Source organism: Amblyomma mixtum, chromosome 6 (genome assembly GCF_055824585.1).
Source record: "Amblyomma mixtum isolate Tamu chromosome 6, ASM5582458v1, whole genome shotgun sequence".
Lineage (NCBI taxonomy): Eukaryota > Metazoa > Arthropoda > Arachnida > Ixodida > Ixodidae > Amblyomma > Amblyomma mixtum.
The window spans coordinates 120,949,984-120,968,247 of NC_143017.1; the positions used below are offsets into that span (position 1 = coordinate 120,949,984).

Genomic DNA, 18,264 nt, shown 5'->3' on the forward strand with positions numbered 1-18,264 from the left:
AGCAGTTATTTTTTAGCAGTAATATGGCTGCTGACTCTTCCGTTCAAACTAGCGCCGCTTGTTTTTCAGAAGAAAAGCCGAGAAATTAGATCCGATCATTTCTTCAATCTGGCCCTCCATTACACACTGTTTTTTCATATGTTTTGACTCAGATTAGTGGGCAATATGTCCTCTTAGGCGAAGTTTCTTGCGCACATATAACATCAGCATGCCTAGTCAGGCTCCTAATTTAAACGGCATGGAAGTACGCTCGTGTTTTTCAGCAGCACATGGACCTGCAATGAATCGCTAAAGTCAGCATACAATTGCACTGTATAGTTTTTATTTCTTGTTATTATCAACGTGAACATAAAAGGGGATGTTCGTGGCTGATAGCAGCCCCGGTCAATGCTTATTGCTTAAGGAAAGGATCCCTATTTACTTTATTCCAGAACCCACATCACGTGATGACGTGAACACTTTCTTTTCCTCCCTGAAAGCTCCCAACTCCACAGAAAAACTCAGAAATGTGTTATCTAACTGAAACCACTCGTCAGAACGGTGCAGGGATGAGACGCGAACAAGTCAGGACTTGCCCCAGCTGGCCACAGGAAATTTCAAACTGCCGGTGATTACCTTGGTGCAGACTAGCAGATATGTTATCTTTTGGATTTCGAGGAGACTGTTTCTCTTTACCAAATGCCCTGCTTGTATGGTACGTACCGTGGCGAGCTATCAAGTGCTACTGAAAATTTTCAGACGTTTATTTAAAGGCGATCAGTCCTGCTTTTCGGTGAGTGGAGGAAGTACCTCTATTCGATCCTGCTGTCAAATACCAAGTTTAATATCCCGAAAGAAATGAAAAACGACCTAAATGGCGAGACCGAGGAATAGACAAGCACATGCAATCTTGATTAGTCTCGTGTTTTCCGACTAAATTCAGTATTAAAAGAGTCCCCAAGCTTGCCAACTCCGGACCCTTATGCAGCTTAATCTTTGCCTGCCCTCATTTGTTAAGCATAGGAAAACAAACCTACTGCTCCTATTTGCAAAGAAGGGCATGGCCAACGCGACGAAACTTATTTCTGCGTTGGTTTGACTGTTCTTTTATTCTTACAAGTACTGCACAGTCCTCAGAAAAACTTCTTTGTTGCGTGTTAACAGGTTGCAATCCCAAACGTTGTTGCTCGCGTTGCACAGACAGCGCAAAAGACGCTGTGTCCAGACCGACAGCTTAATTTCAATGGGTGGTCTGCAGTCTTTTTTTCTTTTTCAAACAAATCTTTTCACGAGAGGATTCAACTCGAGTAATTCCTTCTCGAAACTGCCTTGCCACTTCACAACTTGCCCTTTCTTAACCAGGCACTTGGCCATTTTGTCGCTAATTTAATCACGTGCGCTAATTTAATAAATTGGCCTCACAATGAAAGCAGATTTTACAAATCCCCTGAAATTACGCTCTTTGTTTTTTCATGATAGGCTTACCTGCGTAGCGTCCAAGTCCGCAGTCGAGTGGAGCTTGACTTCTATAGGGTGGTCGTCGCCTTCATTTCATAAAGCGGTTACTCAGAAGAGATCTCCGAGTTGCTTCTCTTTTATTTTTAGTACATGTCAATCACGTCAACAGCGCAAGCGCAAAACACACACATCCTTTCAAAAACACAGTGTTGTAGCAAGACAGTATAAGATCGCCAGGCATGGTGTATCATTTGATACCAAAATGGAGATGTGAAAGCAAACCTCAAGCTTATAAACAAAACAAGGTCGGACGTGTCCGTGTAAATATGTACACAGACATTCATGTCTTATCACTCTGTCAATCTGTCAGGAACAAATAATAAATTTGAGCTTAGCGCAAACAAATACAGACTTTTGAGTCGATAGAATTTTCTCAGCAGAGGGTTCCGAAGGCGAAACAAAATTTTGAGCATCTTGTAAAACAAAATGAGCCTGTCGAAAGGAATTTTTGTCTGCCAGGCGAATCCTCTTAAAAATTGTGTGTTATGTATGTTTTTATTTCAGAGCTTTTTTTTTTCTTTTCCAGGTAAAGAAAGTAGGCTAGGAATTGCCGCACGCCGTTCTTCGTTTATGACAATTCAAAAATCTGCTTTCACATCACCACTACTCTAGAACTTCTTACAACCACAAGGCTACGGCAACAAATAGCAGCAAGTGGAGCCACAGTTCAGAACAGCTTTCAAGATGGGTAATATATCGCACTAATGTTCTGCTTAAGCCTAAATATGCAACAAACATGTATTTACGAATATGCACGAGTACATAGCTTATTATAAGGAACAGGCTGAGCCATTTCCTTTTTTTATTTTTCATAGAATATGCTCAGTGGATTACGGGTACAAACTTCTACGAGGAAACATTACAGGGCTTATACGAACACTCAGTACATTATAGAGGCATTGAACTGGCTCAACACAAAAAAGTTGGAAGCCAGACTGGACGGAATCATTGCTGATGATGCGCACGCTTGCAAAAAGTCAATATCATTGTCGCACATGCAACGCTTGTAAGGCGAGAACATTGCCATAGTCACGACGCGTAAAAATTCAAGAAATGCGACTTACCAGTCAAACCTATTACACGACGCATCATTCTAAGACACATGTATATTGCAATAATGCAGTAAGCGCGCTCATGCTTCTCAGAGCGGGGGTAATTCCGCGCTTTCACGCAAGCTTGGTCTGGGCGAAGCGCCAACACGCCTCTAGCCCTATAAAGGAGCCGAGACACCACTTCTTTTGATATCAGAGGAGTGGCACTGGCGCTCTAGATTATGAACCTGCAAGAGTACTGCGCCTTCCAGTTAACCAGTGTTCCTCGTTATTCGGACGCCTCCGGAGTTAAGTGCGTCTTGCAAAACGCTAATGATGCGTCCGTGGCCGCGGACAAGTCGAGCAGCTTTCTCGGAAACGTTGGGCGTATTGCAATGGCATAACATTTGCGAGGCGATATACGGGAGGTTGGGGGTCTAAGGCGCTGTCTGGTCCTCTCGGTGTCCTCTGAAGGCACAGCAGGCAAGAATCGCTGGATTAGTTCATTCCTGTCCCGTCTCTGGCGCCTTATGCAGTTGCATATCGGAAAGAATTTGGCTGCTGCAGCGAGTATAGGCATCATTAGACATTCCGAAATACAACTGAAATACACAGATACGGATGGCATCGTGAAGGTGTACATTGATCGGAATCATGAGGTGCAAACTCAACTTAATGCAGTGCAGCCGCTTCCTGACCTCAGGGCACACAGGAAGCCAGTTTCTGTTGTTTCAAGCGGCCGATATCTTTTATGGTCTTCAAAACGACAAGTTGTCGTTAAAATGCGATGTGTATTACAAATTCGTTACTCACTTTACTGTAACAAATCATGTCCGTTTTACTTGTTACATTATGATGGTAAGAAAATGCTGTCTCCTTCTCAAATTTTATTGCAGCGGGTTCAATTACTCGTTTTGTAACCAAATGAGGAGACCGTGAAATAATAGTACAGCGTGAATTTATGAAGCAAACAATTCGTGCTCACCCGTTAATTTATAAGCCTGATATTACAAAATTCAAAGTACTCATTTCCGTTCACAAGGAAAGAGTACTCACACCGAATTCCGAAATTGGTCGAGGTGCATGGTTTGAAAGGTTTCACCTTTCCGACAATTAGACTCTTTAAATATGGCGGTAGCATAAATCTTAGTTTACGTAGAGATTGCCAGAGACGGGAACACCGTCGCCCAGAAAACATTTTAGCAGTGCTTATATTTCAAGCTCTCACTCGCCTGCTTTGTGATCTTCACTCAAAGGGGGTACGGGAACATCAAAGATAAGGGGCTCTTTACTCTTGTGCCTTGCAGAGGAGTTTTATTGTATTCCATCGGGTATTCCACGTCAAAGCAAGTGGCAGAGGCAGAATAGGATCACTAACAGCTCGCATTCCTGCTCAAGGGAAGGGCACAAGTGGCATCGGAATGTATTTCTTGCAAATGGTTCGAGCTAAACGCTACACACTACGCGCCCGGTTTGTACAATGCAGACTGGATGTTATTACATCTGGTCCTCATACAACTCCAGCGTTATCACGGGTGCCTACGGCTCTCAAAAACGACAAGCAGCGAATGAGTTTAAAGTTTGCGAGGCCAAGATCTCCTGGTCAGAATGATTGTGTCCAGAAACTTTTACGCCGTTACAAGTGGGGTTACTGGAATAGTTTGGTATTGAACGTTCCTGCAGAGGCACTCAATGATATTTGGAAGTTGCGCGCGAAGAATTCAAGGAACGCAGTCGCATCTCAATTTGAAGTGCACCAAAGGCATTCATTTTTGTCTTGCTTCAAGTGCTACTGTAGCTGCATGTTGCTTAGCTGTACTAAATACCACGCATTTGTTCGTATTTCTTAAAATATCTAAGTCTTGACACCACAAGAATCTCAACTCTATAGAAAGAGTGTTGTTTTAACAGGTGCAAAACATGTGGATTTTGAAACCACTGTTTTGATGCTTTTTTTTTCTTTCATCCATGCGTTTCTTCATCGAAAATGGGGAGTTTGTATTTTCATAGTAGTGAAACTTTTTACAAAAATGCAAATGCTATATATCTTCCAAGGCATCGGTTATATATGAAGGGTAGGGGAAGATTCTCAAATAAAGGAACACGGCAGCAGGCAGATAGGTTATATAAATATCAGTTGCGCGGGAACCTACATTCTTTCTGATATGTTTCATTCTTAAGCGTTTCAACGCTTAACGTTTTCAGCTCTATATGAATATTATTAGTATATGTTTGTTAGGAGGAATGCAAACAAAATCTAAGCTTAGATATTTCGTAAGGCTATAGGGGTCATCCTACTCTATACCTGCTCTAGACATCAGGTTTTTATTAATGGTGTTGGGGCAAGAGTATGGTTAACAAGCGGAACATTCCTCACAAAACTTTTATGCACTGTACAAAAACTACAGCTTTGCATCAGTATTTGCATCCTTTGACAGCTCTCCTCTCGCAGAGAAAACTCCAAAGCCAACACACTTGTGAATGCATGACATAAATATAATTTCTCCTGTCTCGGATATTTTCAGCTTCTAGAATCTTGCTCCTTTGTATAGCTTGTTATTATTTTTGTGGCCCTTTAGAGCAAAAGAGATATTTAATTCCGTCTACAATGTCATGGTAGAATTCACTTTTCAATCTGCTTGGCCTTTCGTCTACATCTTTCTGTTTATCTCGCGCCAGTTTGCGCAGTACTGCTTCTTAAAAGAAAGCATGAAGCAATTTCATGTCCTAATGAATGCGACACGCTTTCCTTTTTAACTCTGCAAAGAGCGAGAGAATGCAGCCTGAGAAACAGTCCAGCTCGGAGAAAAGCAAACAACATAAAGTATTTGGTCACGCGTTGGGCAACTTACGAAGCGTTAGAATGAATAAATATTCCCATCACTGCAGTCGACGCGTCTCTATTGCTCAAGTAAAACTGCGATGGCGAAGTTAATTTAATTGACCGTCGGCCTGAGTTACAGCAGTTTTCATTAACGAAGGCTTTCATATGGCTTTTGTTGTTTATTATAAGCCTTGTAGCTGCGAACTTATCGCGTCTTTGTATTGTAAGACCATTAATCAAAGATCTTCTGCCAGAGGAAAATAAACACCGCGTTTCTGTGATATTGGTCAACAATGCACAATACGTTCAAATGTTTGTTAGTTGATCAAAACTTCTAACGCACGCAGCACTTGCAACTAGATTGTCTTCCCATTAATACAACATCTGTCCTTGTAGAGGGCTGTAGCATTGATACAACGCGAGTCATATTAATCAGGAATGCGCTTAAGCCGCGCGCAAGCTTAATTGAAATCTCTCTCAAAGCTGAATGTACCGATGATGTATCTGAAAAAAAAACGTTGCAAGTCGTTTCAAAGGAAATCTGTTCAGCGGTAATCTATCCTAGTGGACAATCAAGACCGTGATGCAGAACAGGACAACACAAACCACTGTGAATCACAAGTTGTAAATTTCAGTCGCATGATGATTGTCCTTTGGTTCCTGTCACTACCACCGACAGCGTTTTGACATCATCTGAGAGTGAATAGGAAGAGGGGTGCTCAAGTCAAAATCAGCGGAGATGTGGCAACGCTAAGATGCGGAGCATAAGATGCACTATGTTATCGAGGAATTTGGAACACAAATGACTCAGTCATTGATTATGAATGCCTTTTTACTGACAACGTCCGTTCGTATATAAGAGTAACCAAACTTGTCAAGACTGACAACCGATTAGTAAGGAAACAATTCAGTCAACGTAAATTTTAGTAGAAATTTACCAATCCGCACGCAGTTGAAGTGCACTGCACTTAGTTTCAGCGATTGCTAGCCTGCTTAATATAAAGGTGATAAAAATTGTCGTAACGTTCCAGCATCTTCAGCGCGTTGACATCTAAAAATTATATTTCTTATCAGTGGTGTGCAAACAATCTAACCAGAAATTGCGATCTACTCAAATTTCATAAAATAAAAGACACGATCTCATCAAACCTCTCAAACAACATGGCGAGTTTAAGACCGGTAGATTAGATGCGTTTTCTGCATGAGGCATATCCTGTTTTTGAAGAGTGGTCCCATCAAACCGGCTGTGCACTGCTTTGCGTACATGTGTATTGCTATGTTCACGTTTACCAAATGACTTCTTCAGACAGAAAAGCTACGTATTCTGCGGCTACAAGCTTCAAGCGGACTCAACTTCAATCAACTTCACCTTTCTTACCAGACGTTATAGTAGAGATATGTGCAGACTGTCCGACCGCAAAAGCACGACTTCATCGTGTTGCTGTTGCCTCCTTATGGAAAAGCAAGATTACATGAGAACACTTGTGCAAATCCGCTCTGCACATTGGCTTCAGGGAAAAAAGCAAGGAAACTAATTATACTCATCAATGACTGGCAGAGCAAAGCTAGACCTGCTTGATACAAAGTTTTGCTTTCCATTTCAGAACAATGAAAAACACCGAGTGTGCTCGACATTCGGTATTATGAGAAGGAAAACGAATGTCGAGCATGCCATGCCATGAATGAACTTATTGAATCTATCTCTCTAACTTTTGTGAAAAAGAGCATTGACCGATTCCGGTTATTCCCGTCTCCAACGTTGTCTCGTAGCTTCGGAACGAAGAAATTTTAAATGTGACGCATTGAGTTTTTGAACGTTATCAACGAATTGTTCCCTGCAGGCTTCACGCACTATAATACTCTTGTTCACAAGAATGCAGGCGTCCTTTTTGTTATTCTTTTGTTAGCCAGGTTTGCACAGTCCAATTTTAGTTTCAAAACAATTACTATCTTGTTGAAAAATACCGACATCTTTAAAGTGCTGCGCCAAAAGCCTTCGGAATGTTTCTCTAACTAAGGTAAACATCCAAATTTTCAGAACAAGACAGCGTAAAAGTCCTGTCTCTTTAAATGAACTTTAGAGTATAGCACTCAGCTACACTCGTGGTCCACCATCAAGCCTAACGAAAATAGAAACAAATTACAGCATAGAAAAACAATAATGCTCTTGACAACGGTATAGTTGTAATGAAATATTTTTTGCGTCTGGTTGGTGTTTTAAGTGTTAAATAATAGAAAAAAAACATTTGCAGAGACTTCAACAATTCAATGTTAACCTGTGCGTGCTGTAAGTGGAGCCTGTAAGAAATTTATATTGCCTACTGATATACACTTGGCGAGACGTTTACTTCAGAATAGGGCGCAGCGCTCTTATTTCTGCACCTAAATGTTATTTCATCCAGTCTGCGTTTGAGCTCATTGGCTGTTCTCGCAGCGAAGTGAAAATGAATTGCAATAACATGATAATTGCTGTGATATAAATGCTCCATTTATTTATTTTTTCAACTTTCTTGGAGCGAGCAATGTTGTGCAGTGAAGCAGTGCTATACTTATCGCCCGCAATTTAGTTCGAGTTAATCTGTATCGTTAGAAGCTGTCGTAACTGCATTAACATATCTACACTATTCGCTATGGGGTGTCTGTGTGACCACCTTATTTGCGTCTATCATAATTCTTGCATAATGAATTGAGCTATGTCCTAAGCACTCTGTGTGAGCATTTGTTATGCAAAGCTGCGTACATCTGAAGAACAAAAACAATATTCGAACTTACCTTATATATGAGCGCCACCACCAAACTGTCAGTGTAAGATATTACAAAGCACTTTCTTTACCAGCAAATATTTCCTCAAGAACGGTATTTAAAAACTTGAGAAAAGGAATGAAAAAGTTTCTTAGCGACATATCTCCGAATATGCAAGCTTTACCTTCATGAGCAAAAAAGTTATCTCCCCCTTAACGTAACACCACTCGAACAAATGTCGATATATCTGGTCAAGCATTCAGGAATTTTGTTCGTTTTACATTAGTCTTCCCCTTTTTAGTTTAGCACGATGGTCACTGTGATTTTTTGCATGAAAATTTGCTTAGAATGTCTCTTTAACTCGTAAAAAAGGCTGGAGCATGCTGAATTTCGTCTCAATTGATTCAATCAGACAAGCCAACGTTCTCTAAAAGCGTACTGCAAGCGCAAGCTCACAAACACCTCGCAAGTGAACCTAAGACATCCCTCGAACAGCCGTATTATTGTAGGATGTATCTGGCTTCTCTCCTATTAGTAGTTCCAAAACATTCCGTGTGTACCGTCGCGATATCTCGACATCTCAAAAATAGTAAGGGTCTTTCAGACACAAATTTGTCGCAGAGGTCGCTCTACAGCCAGATCATCCTTTAAAGTGTTTCATGACATAAATGTTTTACACGTACATTGTAAAAGGGAGCAAACTCTTAGCAATGGCACAAAAGTAACGCCGAAAACTAAAAGATATCATTGCATTAAAGTAACGACACCACATCTATTACACCTCCTCAACCATAATAATAGCTTTACCTGCGACCTTTCGACAACAAAAGTATATCGGTAAAGTGGAACATTTAAGACAGGCAAAAGGTGTAGTTCCGTTCTAAATTAATGCGGTAAGCGACTACCAAATTATCATCGTACAAAAAAACTGCGAAGGCTTGATTATATATTTGTACATTGAGATATGTCTTCCCACAGGCCCTTCTAAAACGCTGAACAATTCTGCGATGTTCATACGCAAGTAGACAGGTTCGTAGCATGCAGTGGTGCAATGGAATCCTACTGTAACGCACTTCTTTCCTCCCGCTACACGCAGCAACAAATACCTGAAAAAAATTTGCGTAAGGATCACTTTCACTATGACTTTCTACTCTGAGAGCGCATGCTAGTACTACACCGACGACGCCATGATAGCCGTGCATGAACGCAGCGCAACTACCATGTGTAGCAAGCAAACAGCCCCTACATAGTGCCTTGTCGCCGGTTGCACACTCAACAAATATCCCATTAATGTTACTGATTTTTGTACGAAAACGAAAAGAAGAAAAGTACGTCGTGGATTTCTCACCGCATAGAGGTCACTACCGCGCAAGACGTGAAAAATGTTTCTTCATACGCCCGCTATTTCAGCAGCAGTCCATTTTTAGCAGAATTCAGAGCAATTCGTTTGCGATGGCTGATTGAGTGTCGAGTCTATTGCCTTGTTGCAGCGCTGCAAAGCTCTGAACCTTCGCATTCTTTTGCACTGTACGCGGAAAACTGAAAACTGAGTGAAACCGTCATCTGCTGTCTTTGTGCCCTTCTCGCATTTCCTCAGGCCTCAAACGCTGAGATGAATCTTTATGAAGCAGTGTATCAGTTTTTCAAGATCAAAAAGCCGATATGGTCCCTTGGTTTGTTTCAGGCACGAGCTCCGCTGTTTCACCAGACTCCACTTATGCTCGTTTTAAATTTTTCCTTTCCCAGCCGTCAGAAAGTCACAAAAACTGAGTCTTGACACAAAATACCTGCGCATATAATTTTACCTTTGAATTATGCTCGAGCCTAGCCACGTTGCGGCAGCCAGGAATGGTAATTGTTATAAAAAATGTAATCTGAAGCAGTGAATATGTCTAAAGGGTTTTGAGTGGCATCAATCAAGAATGCGCATAGTCCACACATTCTGTTGCTGTTAACAAAGTGCTTACGAAGAACTTACTGCTAATGCTTCTTTGAGTGCTCAACGCATCTGAATATGTAACAATAAAAGGAGGGTCGACAACTCATTTTGTATGAAAAGTGCCAGTTCTAAATGTGCGCATTGTATAGAACACTCTTGAGCAAAAATTGACGTAAATGCAATAGTCAAGTCATCGCTGTACCTGACGTCGTAGCAAAGTGGCTTCCGGGGAAATGTTCTGTGACCGCGACTAACACTCATAGATTTCTCGCTGTAAGGCTAACATCATAGTCAGTGGGTACTTTTTTGTGTGCAGTATTATCTTGTTTGTTGCAATTTAAATATGCACATACTTATAACTTGGCCTCTCATTGATCGCATACTTCTTTTACAGCCCAAGTGATGATGATTGTTAACACATTCACTCAGACACACCATACTTCTCCAAACTCAAAAGCAAGCAAATTAAATGGTTCCTCCGACCATTTAGAACTAGAAGCCAAATAAAAACAAGGAAGACTCCAAATCAAAATTCATAATTAAATAGCTTTAGTAACAAAAAATACAATACAGAATAATCATGCAAAAAATGGTCCAAACAAGCAATAACATATTCAATGGTTATGAATGAAAAGGTAGCACTTGTAAATTACATAACAAAACAAACATATCGGCACGACCCAAAAATAATGAAAAGGAAATGATTATTAATAGAGAAAAGGCGTTAGTTATGAGTTTAAAGAATGCATTAGCTGCTTCAGCAACAACTGCATATAAAGGTCACTGGGAATATCAGCTCTATGACAAAAATACATCTTTGAAACAAAGTATGCGTTTATAGCTATTATGTTATGCTTCACCTGTTGAGAGTAACTAAATACCCGGCATCCTATTTTGAGGGCTAGCACAATAAACTTCACACAAAGGTCTAAATAAATTAAGCGGTAAATTTGGGATAAATCTTCATGAAACACACCATAAAGTCGGTTTACTATAAATATAGTGAATACAGCTTCTCTTTGTACACTGTGACTAGTACAACATTGTGAACCCAATTATTCGCTACCGGCAGCTGTCTCTTTGGTTTCAACTCATAACCGCGATTTCTGTGTTAACTGGATGTACTTTGGAGTATCGTACAGAGTTCACAAATGTTTTTTGCACAGTCTTCTGAAAACTCAATCCAATGCATGGCACAACCGCGAGGAGGCAAGCACTACACGTCATGGTTTATGGTAAAAGTATCAGCAAGGACAACTCTCAGACTTTAGGAGAACAAGCCTGGTCGTGCACTAAGACACTTCTGACAGCGACAAAGTTTCAAAGCATCATGGGTAGAAGGCGTTCTCACACAAGCTTCTGCACAACATGACTTCTAAACTACTCACCTATCACACCGATACATTATCGTCGCCTCAGTGAATAAAAGCAATGCTGTGCCGATCTGCCGCAGCGATAAAGATTTCGCAAGACAGTATGACAGTAGAGTAATACAAAACAAAGGAAAATCAAAAACTCTTCGCTAAACACTCACTTGCTTGCCTAAATAACACTTTTTTTCTCATCACAAACTAGATTCGTCTCCTTTTGGAAACACGATTAATGCAATGTACTGAAAATATAGTCCAAGCGTTCGCCTTTGGTTGCTTGCATTGCAGCATGCTGTGTACACCTCTCGAGCACACACCGAGATTCACCTACGGAAACTTGAAGCGCTTTCTCGACCGTTCCAGTTCATCATTCGCGGGAAACCTGCAAAGAACAAAAAAGCAAACAGGGAGGTACAACTTGATAAGAGTCGGAAAGTTAAACATAAGTAAAAACAGTGAAGCAGGACTTAAAACTTGCAACTATGCGAACCTAATCAATATAGAAAGGGAAGTTTGCTTTATGAAACAGCTTGTCTTAATGTCAGTTTTTACTGCCCAGCGACACTTAAGTCACCCTAGTTTTTCGTTTCAGACAGTATCAACATGTCACTGCCTTCTCCCACTATCCTGTGAAATCGAACAGGACACTTATTTTTAAATATCCGGCTGTGGACCATGGGGAATTTTTTTCGCCGCTCGCAATGTGAAAAAGTTCTTCAAGAGGTTTTTAGGTTCGCCTTTTGCGCTCTTTGCAATGTATCTTCTCACGCACATTTCCTACCAAATATTAGGAGAAAAAAGAAATTTTAATGACTTTTATTTTTTGCCTCCAACATTATCTCGATAACGGTCGTGCAAGGCGTGTTGTCGCAGTACAACCAGTCACCCGGCATCGTATACGCAACCCAGAATCACGAGGGGAGCATGTATGAGAACAGTGGGCAAACTTCTGTTATCGCCGCCATTGTGGTATGATTACAAATAAGCCTAAGATCGAAGATTAATATCTTTTTCTTCGGACTGGACGAGGAACAGTTGTCTTCTATACAGCAAAAAACGTCTGACACGTGTTCTTTCCGAAACAATTATGGCAGCAGCCTTCTCTTCCAAGCTAAGCTATTCTTTTGGCCTTTCCCGCCTATTCTCGACTAATTTTCATTTATTTCCCCTCCATGAATCTTGGCTGAACCTTAGCTGCTTTGAAATCAACAAAGCGTCTTGCCTCTCTTCGGTCGCCTTCTTTCTGAGGGCTTGGGAGTGCAAGGATATGCTATATCGCTTCCGTGCCTAGCGCGCAGCAAGCTGAAATATCATCTGCGGCATAAAATCTTTCTAGAAAGAATTTTGTACGCAGTCACCAAAACCTAGCCATCATAAGTAAACCCGTTTTTCTGGAGGTTGCCATCAAAACTGCCCGTTTCATATCTCAGGCCACATGCTGGAGGCATCTTGCAACAAAATGCGGTAACCAGCCAGATATGCATGTTGCATCTTTTAGATGCTAATTTTAACCACGCAGTGTTCAGTGGAGTGAAAGCCGCGTCGCCATATGGAAGGTGAAAGCCAAAAGACAACACAAAATATTATTTCGCCACCGCCCGCAATGCACAAAGTGTAACTTCGCGCCGCTAGAAAGAGCTCTGTAGCACTTCCAAAAAACGTGCTTGTTGCCACCGTTCCGCTGCGTGAACGTCATACGTTTTATTAACACTTTTTTTAGCCGATCTTCACTTCTCGTTGGCCCACTGTTTTCCAGTTCTTTTCCAACTCCTTTCTTTCTGTTTTTTTACGCCACAAAATCGTAAGAGGTTCTTTGAATACAATTCAAATAAATAAACTAATTACATGCGTAGCAAAAAGTTTGTTTTTGAAAACACATGTATTTATTTGAAAAATATCCCAATGGAAAACTATGCCACTTGCTCCAATCTTTCATGTAGAGGAAGATAAAGTTTGTTATTATTTACGGAAGTTGTAGTTTTAATGTGCAGCGTGTGCCAAATTTGGAACTTAGTTCTCAATTGAAGTACTCATGTCCTTAAAATACACCAAATTTTTTGTGTGTTCGCCTCATTTGCTTCATGGCATTCTGTATTTTTGGCTGAGGTAATATTTAGTCATTACAAATTGAGCGTATTTTGAACAACAAGAAAGATAATTCAGATCATTGGGTTACAAACCACCGGGGCACCAAAAGAAAACAATAATGGCTTCAGTTTTACGACACCAGACTCGCGATGAAGACCTTTTTCCGTGCTGTGAACAAAGATCGCCCTAACCAACACATCGCCTGCACGAAAGCCTCCTCCGACGCCCGCTTGGCGGTTCGCACAGTCACACTAGCGCGGTGCCACCTCTCCCCCTCCTCCTCGTGGTTTCTGCTACCGAACCTGTGCCAGCGTTCATAATCCAGGGTAGATCTGACGGGCTCGAGCTGAACCAACCTCGAGTATGTCGACGGTTTTGCGCGCTTCGTTCAATGAACCTTTATGAAGTTTAACTAACTGTACGTTATATTGAGAAAGTAATTACTCATTGGCGTCCACCCAAGCGCAGCTATCCCGGTTAGCTAAGTTTGTAGAGCGTCTGCTCCGGTGAAACGATGGTTCCGGGTTCGAATGCCAGAGCAGGATGACTTTTTCTTTAACTAAGAAGTTTCTATGGAAGCTGTGTAGCTTTCCTTTGTTGTTGTATGGTTACACTTGGGCGCGGGTGCAAATCAGTAATGACTCCCTTATTACACATGTGCTCCACCTTGGGGGATTCCACTGAAACATTTCACCATCCTTGTCTACATGTCTTATGTTTAGGAAATTAAAGGCTGTTCATAGCAAAGCAGCAGTGTATATGTTTATTCATTGAATGCAGCCTTAAATTCCTTCTCTCGCAGGTCTAAATTGCGGGGTGGCGCCAAACTGGTGGTAACACCCAAAGCAACATAAGCGAAACAAAACAACAAAATTTGCTTCTTCGTGTAATATCTGTCAGCTGTTACTGTGGCGACATGACAATTTATTTCCATCGTTGGGTTTACTCCACACTTTTGCAACTTAGCATGACTCTTCACTTCACTGGTGTTTGCAACTTTTTATTCTAGCTCTAGTTTCTCTGTAAAAAACACTGACACCCTGTGAGGCCAGTTGTTCAAAGGACACTGGGAGCAGCTCCGTCCATCGTTTACTCATAGTAAAATTCGACTGCATGGCTTTTTGTGTTCTATCGAATTTCGTGCGGGGGACATTTCTGAGAAATGTGAAGTATACATTTTAACGTTTTCCGCCACTACTTTCTGATAATGACATCGAGACAATTAGTTACACCACGATGGCTGGCTGGAAGCGGATAGCATGGTTACCTTACCTTATATATAAGAATTTAAGAAAAAAAAATTACATACTGACGTCATCTCAGCTTCCTTATGAAAGCGACCGATGGAGGCCCTGGTTCAGATGTCTTTTGAAGGTGAGAAATGCGCCGTAAAGACTAGGCCACTCATCTAAGAAAGTCTCCGGTAAAAGAGCAAAACAGCGATTCAGTTATGAAGGATGCGATTTTTTTTTTCATGCGGCACTCCAATGATTCCATCAGCAGCCAAATTGCGTAACTCAGTGAAATTTTGTTTTTCATTTCGTTTTTCTTTACACACCCTATCAAGCAAACAAGTTTTCCTTCAATAGCTTACCGTAGCTGTATGTGCTGTGCTTACTGTGCTCTTGTACTCTAAACACTACCATCAGTATTCCGCTGCCTTTATCTTGTCCGATGCTCAGGTAAACGCAGTGTGAAAATATTAGTCACTAGGGCCCATGCGGCTGTGAAACGCAATGTTTATTTTTTGCTTAATTTCTGCACTGCCACTTCGCGTTCTGACGCCTGGCTTCCGAGCCGCTGTGTTTTGTGAAGCTCCCAAACAAGTTGCGTTACCAGACAAGAAGAAAGGAGGAGGAGGAAACTACTCAGAAAAAGGAAAGGCATGATACAAGCCGGAAGGCTGTAAAGGAATCCATGACATATAAATGAGGCCCTAAAAATAAATGAGGACACGCCGACCATAGCATAGGTGCAATAAAAGTGAAGTTTTAACTCTACAGAGCAGTCTGAACACAAGCTTGTTAAGGAGCCGGCGGTAAGCCTTTTCTACGTTCTTTCTCCAGTTGCACCCTTACTATGGTTTGCGTCCTTTGCTTTATTTTACGCTGCACTTATAAGTTAGGACTTTCGGTGCTCTCACCTCTCCCATCTTGTTTTTGGCGAATTCAATGCGGACTCCACCTCGATCTGAGGAGAACAGTACACAGCCCTGCAAGGCATTCATAGCATGTGTTGCAAGGCGGACGTCCTGCAAATAAGCAAACAGAAAGCCTCACGTTAAGCCGCAGTCTTAAGTCACTCGTCCACAAGCACACTGATTGCGTGATCAAATATCCCTACTTTGCTTCAGGCCATGTTGTAAGGTTGAGAGCGGGAAAGTAAGCCTGAGAAGTTTCCTTTTTTATTCGTTGAAACTACGGATTCAGTTGTTTAAAAAGCGGAACAGTATCAATCATACTTGGTTCCGTACTCAGCTTGATGCTAATATTATTTTCAGCGTCACTGGTGGCGCCACTGCACTCCCAATATGACTAAAAAATCCTGCCCTTTTTTTTCACTGTTACCTACAACTTATACCCTATGCCAAGCTTTACATCGAGTTAATGAATTGAGGACTTTTTTTCACTACATATAGACTGTAAGTTTTTGAAAACCGCTTCCTCTGCATATATCCCTTCTAAACTCACTCCACAGTAACGCCAATCCTAACCAGTACCAACTCTTGCAGTCTTCATTCCTGCTAAAGTGAAGACTTGTGGTTTTTTTTCGCCCGCTACTATATTTAGGGCGTTACTTTAAGGCACTAGCATCAGCTCCTTGACAAAATAAAAATAAAGTGCGGAAGAAAATGTGCTTTCAGTCTAAAGCATTGATCAAAGTCTTTCTTGTTGAGAAGAAGAAGCGCGCCAAACAGAAAGTGCCCAGAAGCAAATATCATGCAGGTAAGAAAAGAACTTGCGCAAAATAGGCATACAAGAAATGAAACTGAGATTGTGGCAGCATAATATATTTCAACGCCTGTTTCAACTATGGGTACGCCAGTTTTCTGCACTTTAAGCAAGCACAATTATTGTTATTGGTAAAAATATTTATCAAATTAATGAATAATGCAAGTGAGTGCCCGTCAATATCAAATGCGATGAAAGCTGTTACAGTTACCAACTCACTGAGAACTAACTAGGCGTTCAAAAGAGGTTGGTTTTTCACCATCTTTTATTTCCCTGTATGCGATTATGCTACTGCGTACAACAAACAAAAGATGGCTTGCCAAGTAAGCAGCGCTAAACGTAAGTAGGTAAATCTTCATTTTACTTTCTAAATGTACTTTGTCATCTTATGTATATCCCAGTCAATACCTGTCTTTCCAGCAGATAGCTAGTCTCTTGCCGGAGCCTCAGCACTGAATTTATAGCAGCGGCAATAGTTTCATTATTGGCGGTACTGGTCGAACCGAAGCTCGGGACTAGTAGTTTATATTCTGCAGCCGTAGAGATTTTCGACTATAATAAAGAAAAAGGCAGATCTGCATAATGAACAGAGAGTTGTTTGTTTTTGTGACAGAAAAGGAAGGGCACGGTCGCCCACATATTTCTTCGCAGAGAAAGAAGCAGAAAGCGCAGATATCTAACTCTATTGGACAAGAACAAATTCTGTGATCAAAAGTAATACTTCTTTGCGTAGCGTTACAATACGACGCTGTCAAATCGTTTTTGTTATTGTAGAGGACATGTTCCACTCGTCTGCAACTTAAATACACGATGAGTGTTCCCATCACCGTTTCTACTTCCAGAAGAGCTTTAATTTTTACTCAGCAGAGCGCAAAGATAGATCAAGTGCATCGGTCACCTCCTGACTGCGAAAAAGTACTCAATAAACACCTGGTGTGATGCTGCCCCTTATCTTACGCAGTGTAATTTAAAGCACGCCCCTTTGTGGACGTAACATAGAAACTCTAAGTTCATTTTACAATTCTTATTAATGATGTGCGATATCAACTACAGCTGCGATACTTACCACAGAATAAAATATTGAGAAGCTATAAACCAGCGCGACAGCTGTGCTACCATTGATAATGAAAAGACCCTGCATTTTAGACGGCTCGTTCAAGTCGCATAAATCTCAGCCAAACAAAATGATCAGGTACTCTACATTAAAACACGGATGCAGGTGCCTTGCAGTATTTCTGATTTCTGACGCGTCATGACGGCTAACTATGTACACGTTCACGTGTAAGCGGATCTGCGTGTTCTGCAAGCATGCAAAACAACAGCGCAAGATGGGCTCCTTTCGCAGCCAGACAAATTGAAATCAGAGCTTTCTCTCATTACCCACAGATCGAGCTGCCAGATTATTGGAACCTAGATCCCGTGTTTGGCTGTATGCGCAGCGACGGCAGGTGCAAGCAGGGAAGCAGGCAAAATGCAGATGTGTTGGCATGCAGCGCACAACAAGGAAGGAGCTCGCGACAGACAAAGGGCTGCTACAAAAGAAGCGAGCGCAACACAACCAAAAAGAATAGGCAAACACGGAACCGAGGTTCTCGTTCTCCATTTCAGGAGACTTCTTTGATATTCGCCATTCAAGGCTGCTAGGCCTGCATTTCTCATAATGTACGATTCATGTTCTTCAAGATGTGTACAGAGGCAGTACTTACTTGATATTCGACAAAAGCTACGGGAGCGCCACCTTTATTGTGCATACGCAAGCGGCAAAAACCCGGGAAACTGAAATTAGAAAATAATGGTTCCCGTGAGTGCATTCGCCCTCGCG

The 18,264-nt window shown here is 41.4% G+C and overlaps 1 protein-coding gene across 7 annotated transcripts in view; it reads right to left on the minus strand.

Annotated features, from left to right (window-relative positions):
* Positions 1-1,557: 1,557 nt before the first annotated feature.
* Positions 1,558-18,264, minus strand: part of LOC149340215 (protein couch potato-like) — a 130,906-nt gene continuing 114,199 nt past the window's right edge. For 4 of the 7 annotated variants that reach the window (XM_089548986.1, XM_089548983.1, XM_089548982.1 and 1 more), the window contains 3 exons: positions 18,149-18,218; positions 15,635-15,742; positions 1,558-11,785 (listed from right to left, as the gene is read on the minus strand). In XM_089548986.1, coding sequence (XP_089405112.1) covers positions 11,771-11,785; positions 15,635-15,742; positions 18,149-18,218 — 193 coding nt within the window. In that variant the 3' untranslated portion in view covers positions 1,558-11,770. The remainder of the gene's footprint in view (positions 11,786-15,634; positions 15,743-18,148; positions 18,219-18,264) is intronic. The other 3 variants (XM_089548988.1, XM_089548989.1, XM_089548987.1) reach the window with 2 other exon arrangements.